We start from the raw sequence: 23,035 nt of genomic DNA, 5'->3' as shown, positions 1-23,035 counted from the left end.
GAACTGCTGGAAAATACTATTTTTTCCTTACAATGCAGAGGTCATTGATCTGGTTCCTTGAATGGAGTTACTGATTAAATGTGAAGAACGCAAGTGCAATTGTTGAATCTGAAAGATGTGATCAGTGCTGTTGCAAAATTGCCAGAGGAAAGGAACTGCAGAACAGTGTCCCACAAACTGATCTTTCTTGAGCAAAGACTGGAACTGCATTCATCAGAAGATTTTTATACTCATTTTGAGGATTTAGATTTTGCAGTTTATAAGTCTCTCAAGTTTTTGAGATGCATAAAACATGTTATAGGGATCCTCTTTCATCAGCAAAAATCCATACAGTTATTAAAGGATTTAGAGCCCTCTAGTGGTGTTCTGCATCTCCAATCATTAATTTTTATTTAAACTTAATTTTACAAAGCTCTCTAGTGTCAGGTTTTATGCTTTATTATTATTCCTTGCTGGTTTCCCACAGCAGCTGTATTTTTGGGATTGCTTAGAATCTGGAAAGCATTGTGTTACTTAGAATTTAAAAAGAAAACAAATTCTCAGTTATCATGCTTTGTGGTGCTACATCTGTATAGTTGAGGTACTGAGGGTCTTCAAAAATGTTTTTAATTTTGTCAACTATCAAAGAGAAAATTTTATGGATAAAGAATTATGTGGCGGAGAGTTCAGAGTTGCTTACAGGAAACTTAATGAGCCTCACCCAAGTCAGGCATAGTGGCATCAGAAGTGATAATAAATTGTGAGGGATATGATTTTATAGGCTATTCTAGATGATATTGGAAATGTGGACCTTGATGCGACTGAGAAAACAGAAGAGAAAGGGAGAGGTTATAGCATGGTCTAATAAAAAGGTGCAGGTGGTGCAGACACATTTGGTCTTAAAACAAATTCAAGGAAAAGAGGAGTTGTGGTGATTAGACTGGAATGCTGACCTTTCAGAGGTTGCTCAGGATTTAATACATTGCAAATTTGTGGAAAGAGATCCTTGCCTTTCGCATTCTTTTTCCTAATCTGAGAAAAAGAATCAGAGTGATTCCTGAGTCATGTGATTTGTAGCTGCACTCAGATTTCTAAGTTATCTCCCCCTCCCCCCCCCCCCCCCCAGTGAATTTACAAGTGTAGGGTTATTTTAGAGAGGTACTTAAGCATGCTGATTCCCAAGAACGGGAAAGGACACTTTCTCCATATGGCTGTTCTGCAAGCACATTCTTCTTTACATACCTATGCTTAAAGGTGTTCCTTTACCTTTTCCTTTCAATCTCTTAATTTTTGTCAGTAGTTTAACACAGTACTTTCTGTATTGGTTGGGTTTTTTTTTCCTTATTTTTATCTTTTTAAACCTTACAGCAGTGAGACTGGACATGTGCAGTGGGATAATGGAAAAGTTCAGGATCTTCCGCACAGAAAAGACTTACGCAGTGAAGGCTGGGAAGTGGTACTTTGAGTTTGAGGCGGTTACTGCAGGAGACATGAGAGTTGGCTGGACCAGGCCAGGTTGTCTGCCAGATCAGGAGCTTGGCTCAGATGAAGAAGCTTTTGTTTTTGATGGCTTTAAGGTTTGTATGTGTTTATCTACAATAATAAGTGATTGCAAAACTTTTAATTTTTGCATCTAATTCCATGTATCATTGCCTCAACTTAATTGCCTTCTCATCTTTCATTGATGTTTTATGAAATTATTTCTCTCTGTCTTTGAGGGCCTAGGTAGAATAAGGAGGATCAGTGTCACCTGAAAAATTAATTAACAGGATTTGACAGTTCTATTTTTTTTTTCACAGTTTCACAGTATTTGTACAGTATATATAAAGAATTGAAAATCAAAGTGACTTAAATTCAAAATACTGGCAGAGCTGTAATTAGCTATGAATCATTTCTTTAAAGTTTTACTCTGTTATTCTCTCAATAAGAAGTGCCATTAGGGAATAAATGTAGTTAAGATGATTAACAGTTAGTGTTTGAGGCAAACTTTGATACAGATTTTTGTCGAAATGTAAGAGTTCCAAAGAATATAGCTAGTTTTTTATGGAAATCCCTACAACTTAACTGAAGTATCACAGAACCAGTAAATTTTGCTCAAATTTAACTCTGCACGAAACAATGACAGATTGAAATCAAGTAGTAAAAATATATAGGAAAACAAAGTTTTATATGTTACTGATTATCATCAGAATAAGTTAAATGACTCAGCGAAACTTTTAATTTTAGTATGAAGGCAAGTGCAACTGCAACTGCTATCAAAACCATAATTATTATTAAGGCTATTGTCAAGTATTTCTCCTATCTGGTATTGGAATTAATTGACTTTATTACTATTATAATATGTAACAGAAATCAACAGTATTCCTGGATGTTCCCAGTCAGATAAAGCTCTCAAGATGTATTTTATTTATGTGGTGGGAATTTATTTTTTCCGCTCTTGTGTTGCTTGAGAAGATACCTTGAAAAGAGAACTGAAAAGTTGTTTTTGTAAAATATCTAACTGGCTTAAATAAACTATTCAAATCCTGTATTTTTACAGGAATAACTGCATTGTAGTTTGCCTTCTTAATCTTAGGTTTTGATCTTTAGGTCTCAATCCACAGAACTATTTTGTTGTCTTTGATTTTAATGGGCTCTTTTCTTGGTTGGAGAAAACATTTTGATCTTCAGGATACCCAGAAAAGTTCATTTGTTTTGTATGATTTTCAGGATTAATACAGATGATAATAATCTGCTTGTGATGGAATATATAAATAGAAAACCTATTTGTTATTAACAGGGTTTTTTTTTGTTTTATGCTTGTTGCAATACTTTTTAATTTATTTGAACTCCAATCCAAGGCTCCATCCAAAGCCTTTGCAGTCATAGGTATCATTAGTCATGCCCTCAGCTACTCTGGAATCTGTCAGAAACTCAGTGCTTGTCTCATCCACAGGCAATTCTATTACTTCCAAAATCTGCTATGCATTAATCTAAGATTAATTTATTTTGCACACCACATTTTTAGAATTATACTCAAGGAAAGAATTACGTTTGTTTGCAAGTAATGAATTTATAGGTCACTGAAATAAATAAAAGCAATTTCTTAAAAAAGGTTTATGAAGCAGCTATGTAACATTGTAATAGATATAATATTATTTTAATTACAGGTCTTCCATGAGACTGCAGAAAAATAAGCAATGCTCTTACTTGTTAGTAAAATGTTGAAATAGCAATTTTCCCTGTCAGCTCTCTTAGCAATGTTTTATAATGCTGATGTGAGGGGTACTTGCACGAAGTTAATTGTCGGATTTCCATTTTCAGACTCAACTTGGAGAACTCAAAGACATTGTTTTGGAATTATATTCTGTGTTCATTTCAGTTCCATCTTAATTGAGAAGGTTAATTATTAGTTCTACCACTAAAGATGAGAGGAACACCCACATTGTCACTATTATTCTTTTAATTCTTTTCAGGCACAGCGGTGGCACCAAGGTAATGAGCATTTTGGCCGCTCTTGGCTGGCAGGAGATGTTGTTGGATGCATGGTTGACATGAATGAGCACACTATGATGTTCACCTTAAATGGTGAAATCCTGCTTGATGACTCAGGTTCAGAACTTGCATTCAAGGACTTTGAGGTTGGTGATGGTAAGTACTGTAATATATCGTGCTGTTAACTTCCTGTTGCCTAATTTTTGCTCTGACTTTGCTTTAATGTGTTTCTTGTGGTGTGTTTCTTATTCCCTCATCTGCACCCCCTTGCCCTCTCCCATCCCAGGAACTACCCCTTGTCCTTTTCTCTATTTGATTAGTATTAAACCTTTGGAAAGGAAGTTTACTGGGTGTGAGGATGAGACTTTTGTTCCATGGTGACTGTTGTGGCCATCTTTTGTCATGATACCTTTTCACTGTTTTACAGTGTCTGGAATGGCAGATTCATGACCTTCTTTAATATTTCATCCTCACTGCAGCAGGTCATTGTATGATATAACAGAATCATAGACTGCATCATAGAATGGTTTGGTTTGGAAGGGATGTTTGAAGATCATCTAGTCCACCTGCTCTGCTGTGGGTAGGGACATCAGATTTTATCTAGATGAAGTACTTAAATGTTACCAAATTTCTGTCCAATTAGTGAGAAACTGTAATAGGAAGTTTAAGTCATCTTTAAGGTTTTGTTTTAGCACTGGGAGGAGAAATGACACCTGATCCAGAGTAAAATCAAGTGATACAAAGCTAGCCTTCAAAATTTTTTGCTTAATTCTAAAGCAGAAGATTGAGCTTTGTGTCTGTTGCTGTAGGTTTCTTGGCGCAGGTTTCAGAGTCCACAAGCAGATGTTAATTTGTTATAAAGCCCTAGCTTATGGGTTTGCCAAAGATGGCAAAGATTGTGAGGGTATATCAGGTGCCAGATTGATTCTATACCACAGAAGCATTTTTGTTTATAAATTTAATATATATTTGTGTGCAAATAGATAGAGAAAAGGGTAGGAAATTGCATTAATTTAGTTCACTGCCTAAAACTTCTGAACTATCATAGCATAAAAGAATATTTTAAGCTTTAATCTTTCCCTTTTATTTGTTGTAGGTACATATATTCTGCCATATATATTATACATATTTTAAACAGTACAACTGTAGCTGAGAGATAAAGTTAAATTTTTTGAATAGTAAGAGCTGCAAATGGTAGTGTTTGGTTACTCATTCCTATTCCCAGGGGAAGTATGAATCTCATACCTATTAATTAGGCAATTCCCTCTTTGAATTTTAACCACTTTAATTTCATCTGGATTTCAGAGTATTTTACTTTCAGGAGTGCTTTGGGAGATTTTTTTTCCCTTCTTTTGACATGCCTTAGGAATTAGAAATATTTTAATTTCCTTTAAAATTACATAATTGCCATAAATTTTCTAGACTTGTGCCTGTTACTTCAGATTTCTTTAGATATAGCGATAACATGATGAGGGAAAGGGGTTTGTGAATTGGATTATTGTTAGTGCTGTATGCAAAAAAATCATCTTGGTGCCATTAAATTGTAATGGCTTTCAAGTTATTAGGCAGTATAATCCCAGTGAAGAGTAAGATTCTGAAAGAAACTGAAATTTTATTAAATTCTGAGGGTATCCTGTTTGACCACTATTTTGATTTCCAAGTTGATGAAATCACGGTGTTGTGCTTTTTGTGCTACTTGTTTCTAGCTGCAGGTTGAGACTGAAACAGATCTCTGAGTCTGAAACTGCTAAAGTAGTTCCTGGCTTGACATGAAGCCTGAAGGCTTTGGTAACCTTGTCAAAGACTTAATGTCAGTGTCAAGCCTCTCATATTTTTCACAATATCCTTGTAATTCACATTAAGTTCCTTTATTGTCATGTTTGTGGAAAAGAGCTTGCCTTTTGAAATAAGACCTCCTATTTAGTTTTCAAAGGAATGTCCTGATTGACCTCAGATTTAATAACTCCAGAACCATATTTGAAAATATTCTGGGTATTTAATACACAATTCTTGGGGGGAAGAGGACTCAGGGAGGGAAGGTAACTCTGTGTATGAGTGTGTATATGCAAACAGACAAATGAAATACCCAAAATAAATTACTTTATTGAGCTTTCTCTCTTCTTTTTTTTTTTTGTTCGACTTTAGTTTGGTTTTGGTAATGGCTCTTGCTTAACTGAGACTCTTCTTCAGGTCACTTCTAACATCCTGTGCATGTTACGTTGCTGCAGAAAGGGATCTTTAGCTTTAAAAAAAGGTTAGAATTTCTGACACAGCCTTACTGTAAATCAGGCCTGTAGTTTTAATTTACTTAGGAATGGTGAAAATGGAGTATGATGCTCTCCCATCTTATTAATAAGGCTCATATGCTGTGTGTTAGATTGTGCTACCAATGAGAGGATTGGGATTATGGCAGACAAATTTGCTTATGAGATACCATCTCAGTAGTGAAATTGATAAACATAATTGCATCTTATTATGCAATTGTATAAGGGAAATTTCACACTGTAGATATGAACAAGAACACTGTATAAATCAAATTTTGTTTTTTTCTACTCACGATCTCCATGAGCATGAACTGTTTGTAGTGTTTGACAGATTGGGTCAGGAGGTTCATGTTGTGTTCTTGAAAGTAGGGAACATTATGAAAAGTGCTGCTGTCCTGTGCTTTTGCCACATGACAGACAGTGCTAGAGGGTTACTCTTTGCGTGATAAAGTATTTCTTGTTTTGCTATTTCACAAAGTGAAATGAAAGTTTTGTTACATAGCCCAGTTATATACCTGGAGGTTAAGAGCCAGGTTATGGACAAATAATCTTTTTATGTGGCCTCCAGCATGCAAGGGTGTCATGGTTTGAGATAGCCCAAATTCCAATTCCCTAGCTCCATCCCCCTCCCACATCTCAACCCAATGTGAGATGGGTTTTTCCAGACAAAACACAACCAGACTCAGAATGGGGAAAGGGAATATATTACAATGACTGTACAAATAAATACTACAATACATTATACACACGACTACAACTATCTCTACCATGACATAAGTATTTACAATGGATCAGATCTCTTCTCCCCTCCAAATAAAAGTCCAGGAGGGAAAGAAGGACAGATCCCTTCCAGTCTCTTAGGGCAGCAGCTTCTTCAGAGTAGCAGTCACTAAGCAGCAGCATCTTCTAAGGCAGCAGGCTCTCTCTGTCTCTTCTGTTTCTTGCAGCAGCTGATAGCTGGATCTCTGCCAGCACACACAAGGGGGGTATCCCCCTCGGCCACTCGTCTCTCTAAATGAGTGGTCTTCCGTGGGCTTCGTCACCCCAGACAAAGGTCGTATCACCACGTCATATCACGAAGCACAGGGGATCTTCGTGACGGTCTGGTATCTTCAGGAGATTCAAGCTCCTTGCAGGGCCTCTGTACCCTGTCTCAGGCTGCGAGCTTCTTTGTAGCTTGCAGCAAGGGAGGGCCTCAAGGCCAACCTCCCACACCGTCCTGGCTGAGCTCTCAGGACGTCCGAGCTTCTCAGCTCCTCTCTGCAGTGCATATTGCACTTCAAGGCTCTTTCAAGTAAGAGTCTATCAACTTCCTCCTTCCAGGAGGTCTCAAAGGAGTTTTGGGGGGTCTGGTATCAGTTCTTACCCCCAAGAACTCTGTAGAACTCAGCTGCTGACTCTCTTTCCCTCAGGTCTCCTTCCAGGAGTCCCTTCTCTGGTGCTGCATGTCTTTGTTGCTTCTTCGGTTCAGTTCTGGCTGCTGCTTTCTCCGGCCACTGCCACGGCCACTGCCCACGATGGAGAAAAAACATCTCCCAGCATAACTATAGGCACCTAGCCCAGCATTATGCTGTTCCAGGTCCCCACAGGCCCCAGCTGGGGCTGGGGGCCAAAGCCCCCCCCGTGGGGCTCAGAGCCCCTTCCTCGTGGCTCACAACATGGCCACCTTCTTCCAACCCCAAACTACAACTCTTCTCTTCCGGTCTGGTTGTGATATGTTTACATTTTTTTGCAGGAGCGCTCATTGGACAGAAATTCAAAACTTCCAGGGGTTTCCACCCCTTGGGGTCTACCACTTTTCTTATCCTCTGGGGGAAAACGAAGTCCAAACCACTACAAAGGGCTATGTGGAATCTGTGAAACATCACATCTGAAATGGCTGGATACCCATTTAGAAATGGGTATTGAAAATTCATTTTTATTCCATAGAAAGACATGTAGCTGCCTTATCAGCACACTCCCTGTAAGATGATGTGCTCTGTCTATGTCATATAGAGAAGAGCCCTAAAACACCTTAAAGACAACTGAACCACGAGCAAATCAGTCCAGAATTTCACCAGAGGTGGAATAGTGTTTTCATGTTTAGGGCTGGTATTCGTATTTATATTCCGTTCATACAGACCAAGGATTACTGTACAGTTAGAGTTACTTGCATGAGTTAGCTACATGTACAATGCCTTCTGAAATCAATGAAATTTGCATTGGTGAGAGAGATTGTCATCTTGATTTCGTATTGGCTACATTTACAGGGTTGATGGGAAGTCCTAGACTGAGTAAAAACATCAATGAGAGTTTTACCTGTGTAGGAGCTTTTTCTGGGTTTCTTTATTTTCTTTCAGGGAACCTTACAAATGCTCATTTACATTTTGTGTTAGTGTGTAAAATATGACTAATAGAGTATGTCATTAAATATATCATGTCTAATACACATAAATATGACAACCAGTTTTGTATATCTCTAGTAAAATCTTCAGAAATTGATACTGAAGACTGACCATTTAACTGTTGAAGTCATTCCTGTAGATGGTGCTATGGAGTTTGCTTTTGTCCCTGAAGAAAACACGTATCATGAATTGATCCTCTGCCCCTTTTTTTATCTAGGTAGCATAAAGAAAGAGAGGAACTAAATTGTATTTTGTCCTTTTATCCTTTGATACCTGGTACATTCATATGAATCAGAATCATTGATTCATATTCCTGCCTCGATAAAAAAGAAAACATTTTGTTAATAACTAGATCAAATGAATCTATAAAGTGATTTGTAGCTGTGGAAATTGACAAACAGGATGAAAAGGAATAGAAGAAATAGAAGATTTTCTTAGGTTGTTTGGACTGAAACTGAGAAAAATACCCCTTTTTAAAAAAAGTGCAAAGAAGTCCCAAATGAATTCCCTGTGCTAGTGAAACAGTAAGATGCATACAAATGTGAAACTGATTCAAAAGGTAAAACAGAAAACATAACCCCAAACCAGACTACATTGTTTCATGAAGCTGTAGTATCATATTGTCAGTTCTCATTATCCAGAACCACAGTTTTATGAATTTTTAAAATTAATTATTTTTTTTTTTAAAATCTATGACATGCACTTGGTGCATATTTATATTTTTTTTTTCACTATTATAGCTGCATGGACAAGCACTATATTACTTTTAAAGTAAGATTCTCTCAAAATACCATGAATAATGAAATTTTAGGGGGAATATAAAAGTAGTAGGATTAAAATTGGAGTAAAATTGGCAACACTCTACCAACTTAGCAGAATGATTAACCAAGAGCTGGCTGTCAGACTCCATGAAGTAAATTGAGTGTTGCATGAAGAGATTCATGACTACTAGGGGGCTTTTCTTTTTCAGAATGATGTTTAGGATACATTACTTGGTGACACGCAAGATGCAATGTGCTATTGATGACTGCTTACATTTATAATCTTTGGTGTTTTGGATTCATTTTTTTTTTTACCAAATAATTTTTAATTCAGTTATGGAGAAGAGCAGTTCATTGATGTTCATGACGTACAACCCATGTGTTCTTTCATCTTGTTTTAAGGATTTCTACCTGTGTGCAGTCTGGGCCCATCTCAAGTGGGAAGAATGAACTTTGGAAAAGATGTCAGCACTCTAAAATATTTCACTATATGTGGCTTACAGGAAGGGTATGAACCCTTTGCTGTTAATACAAACAGAGACATCACCATTTGGCTGAGTAAAAGACTCCCTCAGTTTCTACCAGTGCCCACAAATCATGAACATATTGAGGTTTGTGATCCTATTAAAATGTTTCTAGACACTTGAGTATGTTTAATTTATGTTTCTACTTTTGCACTTCTAGACAAGATTTTTAATGTGATATGTTGTCCCATTTCTGGATAAACCTTGCACCTGTTAGAATTTTCTTACCTTCAGTAGAGTTGCAAAGAATGTAATTATTTGGTTGATAGTATTTTTATCAATGAAATCTGTCATGTGTATAAACATGAGATTCTCAGAGACAAATTTTACAAGATGTCCTCATTAAGAGCTCGTTTTGCAGTGAAAGCTGTGTTTGTAAACAAGTTCCAGAAATTGGGCATTTTTACATAACAGATACCATGTGTTCTAGTGCACACACTTTGTGATTTTTCCATAGCTATTTGGTTTTGATTTTAATAAATATTTATTAGCCAATTGTGTCAAAACCTATGTCTCAATTAGTTATGGATCTTGATGGAATGGAATTCATGCCTTGTAAGTTTTCCATTAAATCCTTCTGAAATTGATGAAATAAGAATTCTTTTTCAGCTGTTGTGTATCACAGTGTAGTATTTAAGAAACAATTTATGTTTTTGCATATGTACATGTATGATTTATAATTTTTGGTCTGTGTTGTTCTGGGCAGGGCTGTAATTATGTTGCAAAGAGTTATGAGAAAGGTAATTTCTTTGAGTCTTTTTTTTTAATTTAACAGTGGAACCACAAATGACATCCACTCCTCATAGTATTTATTTCCCTTCAAAATGGCAGCACGTGATTGCAATACATTTGATTGTTGACAGCATACTCTTGCAAGGTTTGCAAGTCATGGATGCATATTCTAGAAATATAAATTGAATAGTTACAAAGCAGAAAAAGCACTGGCTTCAACACAACTACCTCTTTTTGTCTCATAGGTGATGAGAATTGATGGCACCATAGACAGCTGCCCCTGTCTGAAAGTCACGCAGAAGTCCTTTGGTTCACAGAACAGTAAAACAGATGTCATGTTTTTTCGATTAAGCATGCCCATTGAATGTGCTGAAGTGTTCTCCAGATCAGCTGCAGGAGGGTTACCAGGCTCCGGTCTTTTTGGCCCAAAGAATGACTTGGAGGATTATGATGCTGATTCTGATTTTGAGGTTCTAATGAAAACTGCTCATGGTCATCTAGTTCCTGATCGGACAGAAAGAGAAAAAGATACCACAAAACCAGAGTTAAACAACCATAAAGATTATGTTCAAGAAAAGCCTTCCCGTCTTAAACAGAGGTTAGTAGCATATTTGATGTGCTACTTTTTTTTTTCCCCCTTCTCAAAGTGGAAGAAAATGCCAGTCATGCCTGGCAGACCAGTGAAATAACTTTTGGATATGTAGCTTAAGGTCAGAATTAAGTGCTTTTAAAAATGAGCTTGTCCCTTTCTCTTTTCTGAATAATTTACCTTTGTGATTAGACTTTAATAGATTTTGATTTTACTTATTTTATTACAGATTTATGCTCAGGAGGACGAAGCCAGATTATAGCACGAGTCACTCTGCACGGCTTACTGAGGATGTGCTAGCAGATGATAGGGATGACTATGATTATTTGATGCAAACTTCCACGGTATCGTAACATAGGATTGCTGTTTGGTTTTTCTTTGGTGGGAGTTTTTTTTGGTTTGGTTTGCTTTGTGGTTTTTGGGTCTTTTTTTTTTTTATTTTGTGTGTGTGTGTTTTTGTTTATTTGGTTGGTTGGTTGGTTTTTTTGTTGTTTTTTTTTTTTGTTGCTGAGGTTTTTTTATATATAGCTAAAGTTGTTTTGCATGTAAGAGTTTCAGGAACAGTCTAATTTTCAAGCAGAAATTTTAATTTAATTGTCTGTGGTAGTTCTTTACTGCTACTGAAGTTAAGACTGCTTTGTTCCTTTTGTTTTGAATTGATTGTCAGTCTAAAACAATTTCCAGATGAAAACCTATAAACTAGTTGAATCTGTTTTTGAAACTAGTGTTGATAACACCTAACATAAAAGAGGATGATTAAATAGTTCTAGAATAAGAAATAAATAGGAAAAAGTACATTAAACCAGTAGGTCATTGTTCAGGACCATTTGAAAACATCTGTACTAATTTTACAAAGCATTTATTTAATGTAACTCCTGGTGGAAGTTTTGTGCAGGATTTGTGCATATTTTTCCGACAAAATCAGCTCCATAAGCACTCAGTCTTTGATGTTCAAAGGGAAAAAATACTTCTCTTCCCAATGTATTTTTCTCTTTCTAAAAGATATTATATACTGGAAACTGAGTCACCTGTAGTATAACAATTGTAGCTGCTGTAAAAAACCAGCTTACAGCTATGATACAGAAGCCTTCAATACAGTTCTTTTCCATTTTTTTTCTTTTAGCAAACATATTTTGTTGGCTGTATTTCGATTTGTTTTTATATTCTTTTGTTGCTTTGCTTACAAGTTGCACTTGAATAAGGCTATGCTACTTTTGAAGAGATGACGTGTTTCCAAATTTTAGAGCAACAAGTTCTGAATCAAACTGGAATCACACTGGAAAGCGAATACTAACGTTTGATAACATTATTTTTTTCATTAACAGTACTATTATTCTGTCAGAATATTTCCTGGTCAAGAACCTGCTAATGTCTGGGTGGGCTGGATTACATCAGACTTTCACCAGTATGACACAAGCTTTGACTTGGACAGAGTGCGTACTGTCACAGTTACACTGGGAGATGAAAAAGGGAAGGTTCATGAGAGGTTGGTAATAATTTTCTTATGATCTATATTTTATACCCATAAAAGCAACTAGTAATTTATAAAGTGTAAATCCACCTCATTTAATGTAACTGGGTTGATGTGGAAAAATAATAAAAACAGCAGAAGCAGGAAAAATGTGGCTTGTTACCTCCTCTTACTTGTAAAGAAACAGTGGAGTAGTGATCTAGTCAAATCAATAGGCACTGAAAAGTAAAATAGTGCAGCTTTTCTATATAGTTGAAGACTATGATCCTGTAAATGTTGACTTCTGAGGCCACAATTCCTCTCAGCACTTCAGTTCCTCTCAGCACTTCAGTTTATTATCCATGCCAGAAACCTTCTGTTATGCTCAACATTAAATGATTTAAAACCTTAACTTGCAAAGTCAATTTTGTCTTTAGAATTTTACAAAACATTTGAACTCGTTCATACAATGTCATCTTCAGTTTTTATTTTTTCAGTTATGATGTCCAGGTTTCATTGAGTTTTGGCAGTGGTTGTGGTGGGATCCACTGTTTTCAGCCACAGGGCCTGGTTTCAGCCGTGCAGAGGTGTTATTAATTCATTACATAAAGTTTACACAGCATCCATAAATAAATTTGTCTTTTGACATTCAGTATAAAACGCAGCAACTGCTATATGGTGTGCGCAGGAGAGAGCATGAGCCCTGGACAAGGACGTAATAATAATGGTCTGGAGATTGGTTGCTTGGTCGATGCTGCCAGTGGCCTGCTGACCTTCACAGCTAATGGCAAGGAACTAGGCACGTACTATCAGGTGAGTATTTTTTGATGGTGTCTTCCAACGGGAAGGGGGAAAACCAAGTCCTCAGACTGCATCTCATTAGAGGTTTTTGTACAAGATTGTAAGAAAAAGTAATCACCACTGTTATGACTAATTTTTCCCTCCTATTTGAATTTCATGGGGTTTTATTCAAAGGCCCGCACTTGCTGACTGCCTTTTCTTTTAATTTGCAATACTGTTTTGCTGTCTTCTGTGGTTATGTATTTGTGTATCTTCGATTTAGGTTGAACCAAGTACAAAGTTATTTCCTGCTGTATTTGCTCAAGCTACAAGCCCCAATGTTTTCCAGTTTGAATTGGGAAGAATAAAGGTAAACAATGCTTGGTTTTGTGTAGGTTTAGGATTTATGAATTATATAAAATAATTTTATTTTTTGCCATTTGTTGCCTGTGATGTCTTCCTAGTATTGGGCATATTTTTTATGATTCCAAGTGTTTGCACTATTGCTGTTTTTATTCTTAACTCAGTTGTAAATACTTCATGAATTTAAAATACAGTACATTGAATAAGAAGGGTTGAAACTGATTAGAATTAGCAGAGAATATTGCAGAGTCCTGTTGAATTTTCTGAATCTCATCCGTCATGATGAAACAAAATCACTGGGGTCAGTAAGGCAATTCTCTTATTCTACAAACAGAGCATGGAAGACTGGTGTATCTGCAGATTAGATTAGGGTTTTAAAATAATTTTAAAGTACACGCAAACAAAACACTCAAGGAAACTGAGCTGAATGTTGCTTCTTTGCCTTGGATAATTGGATGTTGAAAAAATCAGAAGGAAAATTGGGTCTCTGGTACAAGGAAGTAACCACACATTCCAGTCAAGTTTCTATTTCAAATTTAGCTATTAAAAAAAAAAAGGAAAATGCTGCTTGCTGCTAATCTTCCAACAGTTCCCAACTGGTTTTAAAAACTACTGAAAATGTTAATTTCATGTTGCACTGTACTTTACTACATGTTGAATGCATTTTTTGAGAAATAAAATATGCACTGTTTGATAAAGATGATGAAACAGATTGTCTCTTCCATTGGAATTTTCCAGAATGTAATGCCATTATCTGCTGGCTTATTCAAAAGTGAGCACAAAAACCCAGTCTCTCAATGTCCTCCACGTCTTCATGTCCAGTTTCTGACTCATGTGCTTTGGAGCCGAGTGCCAAACCACTTCTTGAAGATTGATGTGTCTCGGATCAGTGAACGTCAAGGCTGGATGATACAGTGCCTGAATCCTTTGCAGTTCATGGCCCTTCATATTCCTGAAGAAAACAGGTTGATGCTTTTGTTTTGTGCTGTGTCAGGGTTTGGTTGGTATTATGAAACTGGTCATGTAATACCCTTTCTATAAGAAGGTCTAAGGTCTTCTCTGTATTTATAACATAGGTAAATAAAGGTAGTGTGTTTTGATTTACTAATATTGAAAATTATCTTAATTTTCAGTGTTTTAAAATCTACCTTCTTTTGTTGCGTTTCCAACCTCTCCTAGTTTCTCTCTAAACTCTTTAATAGTATATGCAGGTTTTGAATGAAAATGAAAGTAATTCTGTTTATAAATTATTAAAGATAATCTGTAAAATAAGCAAAGGTGTCTTTTTGTAGAGACTTTTAAAGATTTTTGATCCACTTAATTCTTCCATTCCTTTTTTTTTCTAAATTTAATTTAAACAATTGAAGTGATTTCCTTGTTACCCAAATGTATGAGCATTTTGCCAGTGCCAAAACTGAAAAGCAAGTTACTGAAAAGGTGACTTGTTTAGGTAAGAATTCTAAACAAAGAACCCCAACCCTGAACCCTCTTCAGATGAACTGGTTAGTCTGTTGCCATTTTGCAATCTGAGATCTAAAACCAGTAAATGATATAAATATCTCAATTTTTACTGATTTTAAAACGTTAATTTTCAGTTATGCAAATTCTTGTTTGTAGTGTGAAGAAATATTCTATGTTAAATAAATAATTTAGATTTCTTCCCCACCAAAAGAAATTGAAGTAATGAATTCAGGAGCAACTTCAATAAATTTCTGATTGAGCTTTGTTATTAGTCCTTGATTCTTAGGTTGATAGTGTTTCTCACATGAAAGATGAAATGTGGAAAAAGTCCATCTGTAGAATTGATATTAAGCCAATGTTATCCTTAGGGAGAATTTTTAATCCCTTCAAAAGAAGTTTTTGCATTGATATGAAATTTACTGTATTTTTTGTTTGTTTGTTTGTTTTTCTTTTTTTCTCTGCAGAACAATTGATATTTTAGAGCTGACAGAACAAGAAGAATTGCTGAAATTTCACTACCATACCCTCCGATTATATTCAGCTGTTTGTGCTTTAGGCAACAACCGAGTGGCCCATGCCCTGTGTAGCCATGTGGACGAATCTCAGCTCCTCTATGCTATTGAGAATAAATACATGCCAGGTTTATTACGTGCAGGATATTATGATTTACTCATTGACATCCATCTCAATACCTATGCAACTGCCAGGTTAATGATGAATAATGAATTTATAGTTCCAATGACAGATGAGACCAAGAGTATTACTTTGTTTCCTGATGAAAACAAAAAACACGGCCTCCCTGGTATAGGACTTAGCACTTCATTAAGGCCAAGAATGCAGTTCTCCTCTCCAAGTTTTGTAAGCGTTAGCAGTGAATGCTTTCAGTTCAGTCCCGAATTCCCTCTGGAAATTTTGAAGGCCAAAACCATAGAGATGCTGACTGAAGCTGTTCAGGAGGGAAGCCTCCATGTCAGAGATCCAGTTGGTGGTTCTACAGAATTTCTCTTTGTCCCTCTCATCAAGCTCTTTTATACCCTCCTAATTATGGGAATCTTCCACAATGAGGATCTGAAACACATCTTGCAGTTGATTGAGCCTCGGGTTTTCAAAGAGGCAATGAGCCAGGAGGATGAAATTGTTTTCTCAGAGAAGGAGCTGGGTTCGGATGAGTTCAAGTCAGAAGGAGAGGAAGAAACCAGAGGGGAGCAAATGCCAAAGGAAGGACTCCTTCAGATGAAACTTCCAGAACCAGTTAAATTACAGGTAACAATACTGTTGTAATAGTGGTTGTTCCCATTTCCTTACAGATCCTCTTTTCTTCATTTGGTAATCTATCTTTCAAGGAATAAAGCATTTTGATATTAGTCAAATAAAGTAATTTCTTTACAGGAAATGAGAAGATTTAGTATCTTTCTGATGGTATAAACCTGTTCACTATAGATCAAGCAACTGTTGTTGTATTAAAAAGAATTACTTTCTCAATGCCATTAACAGGGAATTCTTCATTTTTATGGATCCAAACAGAAAAGAAATTCCCTAGAAGAAAGGAGTAAATCCATTCTTTTATAACTTTTATTATGTCTGGGGGACATTAATCTCTTGCAGATGCCAGATATTTCTGCTGTGAGATTACTTTACATATAGTAAATGACAGCATTAAATATTTCAGACACTTTACTTGATAGTAGCTCCTGCTGTAAGAAATCCATCCTTACTTGGATAATATGCAAAAGATATTTCTTAACTTGCCAACTCATCTCTCAATACTGTTTTCTCAGATGTGTCATCTACTCCAGTACCTGTGTGATTGCCAAGTACGACACCGAATAGAAGCCATTGTAGCATTTTCAGATGATTTTGTGGCCAAGCTTCAAGAGAATCAGCGCTTCCGGTACAATGAAGTGATGCAGGCCTTGAACATGTCTGCTGCCCTGACAGCTAGAAAAACAAAAGAATTTCGATCCCCACCTCAGGAGCAGGTACGACTCACAATGGACAATTTATTTTTTACTGTGCTCTATGTGTGGCAGAGTTCTTTTTGATCTGACAGTGTAATCTGTCTTTCTTTTGTATTCTTTAAGATTAACATGCTACTGAACTTTAAAGATGATAAAAATGATTGTCCTTGCCCTGAAGAAATTCGGGATCAACTCTTGGATTTCCATGAAGACCTAATGACACACTGTGGTAAGCCTTACTTTTATTTTTTTAATTATGTTAGCTGTAGAAGCAATTATAAGTAATTTTGCATCAGCAACACCAACTGAATAGTCTATAGATTAGACTGTATCAGTTATAAATACTATCAAATAAAGAAAATTAACTTACAGTCAAAACCAAGGAAATCTTCTTATCCTCATATCTGGTCGAAATGAAAAGGAATGCTGTCTATTTTGCATCATGAGCTTCTGTTCTGCAAGTTGACAAACCCAGTTCCTTCACTCTTTCCTTATAGGGCATGTAGTCAGGACACCAATCATTTGACAGGTCATTGCTGGATGCTTTCCAGCTTTTCAATGTTTTTCTTGTATTTGGTAACCCAAAACTGGATTTTGTATTCCAGATACCATTTCATGAGTGCCAAGTACTGGGTAATAATCAATTAATTAGCTAGTGATTATGTTTCTACTACTACAGGATATTTTTAACTCCCCTTGCTGTTAAACTGCAACTGCTGACTGGTGTCTAGCTTGCTAAGAGGACTCTCAAAGTTCTTTTTGCCAACATGTTTTTTTAACCAGTTCATGTCCAGCCTGTATTGTCACATGGGTTTGCAAAACTTTGCATTTGTCCTTGCTGAACTTTCAGTATCCTGACAGTAGTATTATTTGTACGACACTGTGTCAGTAGGGATTATATCCACATTTCTGAGCTACATATTCCCAAAACACGGGCATCAGCATTAGCATGGGAAAATGCATACTGTGGGAAATATGTTTACTGTCTGTCTTGTGTATAACAATATACAATTTATACGCTAAGTTACTAAGATTACATGATCCTTATCTGCAGTTTCCTGCCTTGCACATATACCTGTTCTGTACTTGTTCCAAAGACCTGGTTAAGCATGTATAAAACTCTTTTAGAACTCTAATAGAGCAGAACAACATAGTTCATTTAATTATATTTGTGCATGCAATATACAAAAAAAATCTGTAACTCCCTTAATTTTATTCTTTTACTATTTAGTGTATATTTACTGTTTCAGGAATTGAACTAGATGAAGATGGAACCTTGGATGGCAACAGTGATTTAACCATTAGGGGTCGCCTTCTATACCTCATGGAAAAAGTTACATATCTGAAGAAGAAGCAAGCTGAGAAGCCGGTTGATGATGATGCTAAGACATCCTGTAAGCAAAATTAAATCAATTTATTGTGTCTTCATTCCAAAAGGAAAAGGAAACAGAACAGAAAGTTCTTCATATATTTTCGACCAAAACAAGGTGGATTTTTAGTGAAACATCTGTGCGCCTTAAAATATATAGGTCTGACTCAAAAGAAGGACAGATGGAATTTTTATGATAGACGGATTTGTGGATGTAGCCAAAAATTTCTTCTATTGGCATTTTTGCCCTTTACCTTTGTCAAGTCATAAATATTTCAGAATGTGTCTTGCTTTTTGGGAGATTACTGCATACTTAATAATTGTAGCAAGGTTCTGATTTATTAGAACTTCCTCATAAAATGAGTTGCAGCAGCTTCAAATCAGTATTTGCATGAAGATTACTGTGTGAAAGAAAAGTGTGCAATTAGACTGTAATTAGCAGAAGCCTCTTCACCTAACTTAAAATTCAGGATTTGCTGACTGTCACTGTTGTTCTGCCATTTTTTTTGGGTAATTTCTGTCTTTCCCTCTTGATAAGAGGCATTGCCAGTGACATCCTAGTTCTGCACTTGGTGCCAACTGACTATTTAATTTTTTTTTATTTTTTTTTGTCAATGTTGCTTTTATTTTTTTCCTTTGTTGTGATAGGTACTACTTTCTAATGTCCTAATTTTTTCTGTTGCTACCCTACTAGCAGGAATGAATTTCTGGACACACAGTTTAGGTGTTCAGACTTTGGTAAAAAAAATTGATTTCCATCACTGACCACGCAGAATTCCTAGGGAGATTGACCTTTTACCCTGGTTGCTTAATGTAAGTTCCTAAAGTTACTAGATGGGAAGGTTTCCCCTGGGTACTTTAATTAGGTGGCTTCTTAGCTGCCAGTTATTAGTGTTAGCTTAATGCTCTTTAAGTAGAAATATTTTTGCCTTTTAGCTTTGCAGTTTATAGCTGTTATTTCAGCTGTGAGGCAGTGATAATTAGAGGCTAGGTCTGCAGAATGTGGTAATGAATCTTTCTTTTTCTTGTAGTAAGCTTAAAGCTCAAAAAAATCTGATTCTCTCTCTCCTGTTAGTAGAAAGATAGTATTATATTAAAAAAATAGACCCACAGGTAGGTGAAATGCAATGTTGTAGTTAGCAAAATAAAAACCAAATGAGAACCTGTTGTTCCTGTGATTCTTCATCAAAAAAAACCCCAAAAAACCAAACCAAACAAACAAAACCCCCCCAAACCCCTCCTCAAAACTTACCATTGTGACCATTTTTATTCATAATTATTTCAGTACTTCTGAAATGTCAGCCCAGACACATTTAATCTTTTTTCTTATTTTATAGATTTTTTTTTCAATAGAAACACCTATAGTACAGTGCTTGGACATTAACAATGAAATACATTACTACTATTCTTTTTTCTCCTTTCCCTTGTATTAGCACATCTTAGCACAAATTCTCTTTGTTAAACGTTCTCTTTTCTGTAAACTTCTATTCCTTCAGTATCTTTCTGTAAGTACTTTTGCTTTTTGTTTGTTTGAATTAACCTGGAATTGCAGGTTTGGTTTACTCCAAAATCATATTACTATCTTAACACTTAGATTGTGAATTTGAAAATATTTTTTGATTTTTGATCTGCATCAGACACGTTCTTCAACATCAGGATATTTAAAATCTTTCTTATAAACTTTTGCTGTTAGCTGCTTGACATAAATTGATTAGTTAGGTAAGTACTGAAGTTGGAATATCTCTCCTCAGTTGACCTTACAAAATCTTGCAAACCTGAATGGAAGTTCCCTGAGCTGGTGAAAAGAACATTATTCAATTGTCTTTATCAAATACTTTGCCTTGACTCTTTGTTCATGAGTAATCTTTCTAAACAGCAGTCTCAAATCTTAACTGAGATTATATAGCTTGTCTATTTTAACATATGACTTTCCCAAATATATATATAGCCCAAGTAATAAAGATTATCAGTGGCACTACCAGATATGGGTTTCTTGCTTCATTAGACTAAATCTGAAATATGCAAATGATGATTTGCCATTTATTTGATTGTAGTCCCTTATGTCTATTTCTTTTGAAGGGCCTTTGGTTTTGGCAAAGGAATAAGCTAAATTATGCACCTTATGTACATTATGAAACTTTGGGTGGATACAGAGCTGAGACATGTAAATAAATAGTACAACATTTACATATGCTACCAGTATAATTTTTCAACCTTAATTCAATAATATGTTAATAAAGCTCTCAGACCGAATTTATGGAAAAATATTGAAAACAATATGTACAAATAAATCTGGTGATTTTGTGAGCATCTTGTATGTCTTCATAATTTTTTTTATTAGCAGATTTTTTTTCTGAAGTTTAATTTTTAATATAGACTTCTGGTTTTGAGATATTTCTACTTCTCTTGTGCGATTTTTGTTTTCCTTTGATAGTCTGCTAAAGAAGTACCAAGAAAAAGATGCTTCTTAGGAATTTAATTCATTCCAATTCATGTCGCATTTTGGGTTCTGAGGGACTAGCAGTTGAGAGATGAGCAATTAATGGTAATTTTGTGATTTATTTTCTTCACAGCTACTCTTCAGCAATTGATTTCAGACACAATGGTACGCTGGGCCCAGGAATCAGTGATAGAAGACCCGGAGTTAGTGAGAGCCATGTTTGTATTGCTACATCGCCAGTATGATGGTATTGGTGGCCTAGTTCGAGCCTTACCAAAGACCTACACCATAAATAGTGTGTCTGTGGAAGATACAATCAATCTTCTGGCATCCCTTGGCCAAATCCGTTCCTTGCTTAGTGTCAGAATGGGAAAGGAGGAGGAGAAACTTATGATTCGTGGATTGGGGTAAATAACTGGAGTGTAACATCTCTTTATTTACAGATTTTTGTTGTTATTTGCTGTATGGCCGAGGTTATACATAAATTTTGAATCTGAATATGGGTGTAAATGCAGACTGCTATCATTGTACTGTATCTTCAGCTGTAAGATAAAGCCTTTGCAACATTATATGTATCATTTTTGAAGAAAAACAATTTACATGTTTAAGACTTCTGACAAAGGTTGAAAACATGTATATAATATTTTGCGATATTAAAAAATCTATCTTGTTACTATATTTTCAAAACTATGGCTGTGAAGAATCCTGTTAAGAATGCCATCCATTTTTTGTGAATGCACTGACTATTGTCTCTTGACATACATCACTAGCAGCAGTCTGCTAATGGGGGTGTGTCTACCCATGTCCGATATGCCATCTTTTTCATTGCACTGAATGTAGATGGTATGTTTGAACTATGAACTAGTTCACTCAGTCTTATTTTTTAATTATATGATTAATAATAGTGAAGTATAGGCTAATAAAGAGTACAATTGGAGAAAACAGTACAAGAAATATGATGCTCTCTAGTAGGAAAGAGAATGGTTTTTTTCTTCTCTCTCATAGTCAAAAAGATGTCTGTTGACATTAAAAATCAACTGTGATCTATCAGAAATGCCCATCAGCAAGAGCAATGAGAACCAAAGGTATCATTATATAAAGAATGCCATGAATGCAAGGAGAAGGGAAGCTTTTGTTGTGTAAAATGCTTTTTTTTTTGAGCTTACTGAAAAACTCATATATCCAAGTAATGTCTGTGCATCATTTCGTATTTTCATTATGAACAACTACTTCTTAGCTTGCCAACAGGTCCTAGCAATGTTCCATGCTTGTTGCAGGGTACAGTGTAGTCATGCTAAGGCTTTGGCAAAAGGGAACATCTGGCATCTGTCAAGAGTCACAAAGTACTGGTATTTCTAAATCTACCTTTTTACTACAAATTGAAGTTGTCTCATTTCATTTCAGTTTATGAAGTATAAAATTGAGTGAGTGATTACTAGATTTTGGCATTGTTGTGCCCGGGGAAAAGAAAACAGTCTCAGAAGGGTTTTCATTTCATGTTCTGTGTTCTTTTGTTTCTTTTGCATTTTTTCGTCAACATTTTTTACTGTGAATTAAAAAATAAGATTTTCTGAATCTGATTTAATATTAATGGTGTTTTTGCTGATATGTAAAAGTCTGGTGAAAGGAAGAAAGAGTACTTTCTATTAAGCTAATCTCACTGCCTCTTCCTGTGACCTTTCTTGGTAGCCTCTGTCATAGTTTTGTTTAGGTTTTATGTTACCCAGCTGTGCTATTTGCACCTTTAATGGCTAACCTGGCCTCCAACACCTATTTAGAAATGACAGGGTTTTTTGCTGTAAGTGGCATTCCTTTCTTTCAGCTGAGAAATGGAAGTGTTACTCATTCCTGCTTTAAAACTCAGTTTCTTCAGAAATGCTGTTCCGATTTTTTTTCTTAAGTGAGACATTTTGTAATGCAGTCCACATTTAAACAGAACACTGAAAGTAGATGTACTTGCCAAAGTAGTGCAGTCCCGAAGTGACATTTTGACTCTCAAAAACTCTGATAGTGTCATCTACATCAGACATACTACATGCATTTTGTTGCGTGACCGATAGTTGTGAGTGGAATAGTTCTCTTCACATCTCATCTCCTAAAAGGCGGAAATTTTCCTTGCCTGAGTGCAGGGGTTTAGGTCAGAAAAAAGAAAATAAGAAAAGGACTGTTATAAAACATACAATGAAATTTGAGCAGTTGCAAACAGTATTTTCCTGGAGGCCTGCTAGTCCTTTTCTTCTGTGATCTAACTGCTTTCACAGTTTTTATGGATTGTATGCGATTTCAAGACTAATTATAGTTTTTAAAAATTTAATTACTTTTTAAACCAGACATTTTTATTGGACATAAAATGTCCAATAAAATATTGACATTATGAGCCTCAAGACTCATTTTAATATGCAAATCTATTCTGCTGAAATGTGTAGGAAAGAAGAGTTCTTTTGAGCAGTAACTCATCAATTAAATTAATATTTATGCAGCCTCTGTCTCTGACACTTAGAGGATAG

At 35.8% G+C, this 23,035-nt stretch overlaps 1 protein-coding gene across 8 annotated transcripts in view; it reads left to right on the top strand.

Annotated features, from left to right (window-relative positions):
* The window catches only part of RYR2 (ryanodine receptor 2), a 392,367-nt gene that overhangs the window by 246,109 nt on the left and 123,223 nt on the right, over nt 1–23,035 (top strand). For all 8 annotated transcript variants that reach the window (XR_004355863.1, XM_032681773.1, XM_032681774.1 and 5 more), the window contains 14 exons: nt 1,348–1,556; nt 3,435–3,609; nt 9,265–9,473; nt 10,364–10,716; nt 10,937–11,051; nt 12,033–12,193; nt 12,811–12,970; nt 13,221–13,307; nt 14,039–14,265; nt 15,226–16,024; nt 16,540–16,740; nt 16,843–16,948; nt 17,970–18,113; nt 20,662–20,935. Coding sequence is in view for 7 of the 8 variants with exons in the window: in XM_032681773.1 (XP_032537664.1) it covers nt 1,348–1,556; nt 3,435–3,609; nt 9,265–9,473; nt 10,364–10,716; nt 10,937–11,051; nt 12,033–12,193; nt 12,811–12,970; nt 13,221–13,307; nt 14,039–14,265; nt 15,226–16,024; nt 16,540–16,740; nt 16,843–16,948; nt 17,970–18,113; nt 20,662–20,935 (3,220 nt within the window). In the remaining variant the exon portion in view is untranslated. The remainder of the gene's footprint in view (nt 1–1,347; nt 1,557–3,434; nt 3,610–9,264; nt 9,474–10,363; nt 10,717–10,936; nt 11,052–12,032; nt 12,194–12,810; nt 12,971–13,220; nt 13,308–14,038; nt 14,266–15,225; nt 16,025–16,539; nt 16,741–16,842; nt 16,949–17,969; nt 18,114–20,661; nt 20,936–23,035) is intronic.

The sequence above is a fragment of the Chiroxiphia lanceolata genome, chromosome 3 (assembly GCF_009829145.1).
Source record: "Chiroxiphia lanceolata isolate bChiLan1 chromosome 3, bChiLan1.pri, whole genome shotgun sequence".
Classification (NCBI taxonomy): domain Eukaryota; kingdom Metazoa; phylum Chordata; class Aves; order Passeriformes; family Pipridae; genus Chiroxiphia; species Chiroxiphia lanceolata.
This window is presented reverse-complemented; position numbering and strand designations above follow the sequence as displayed.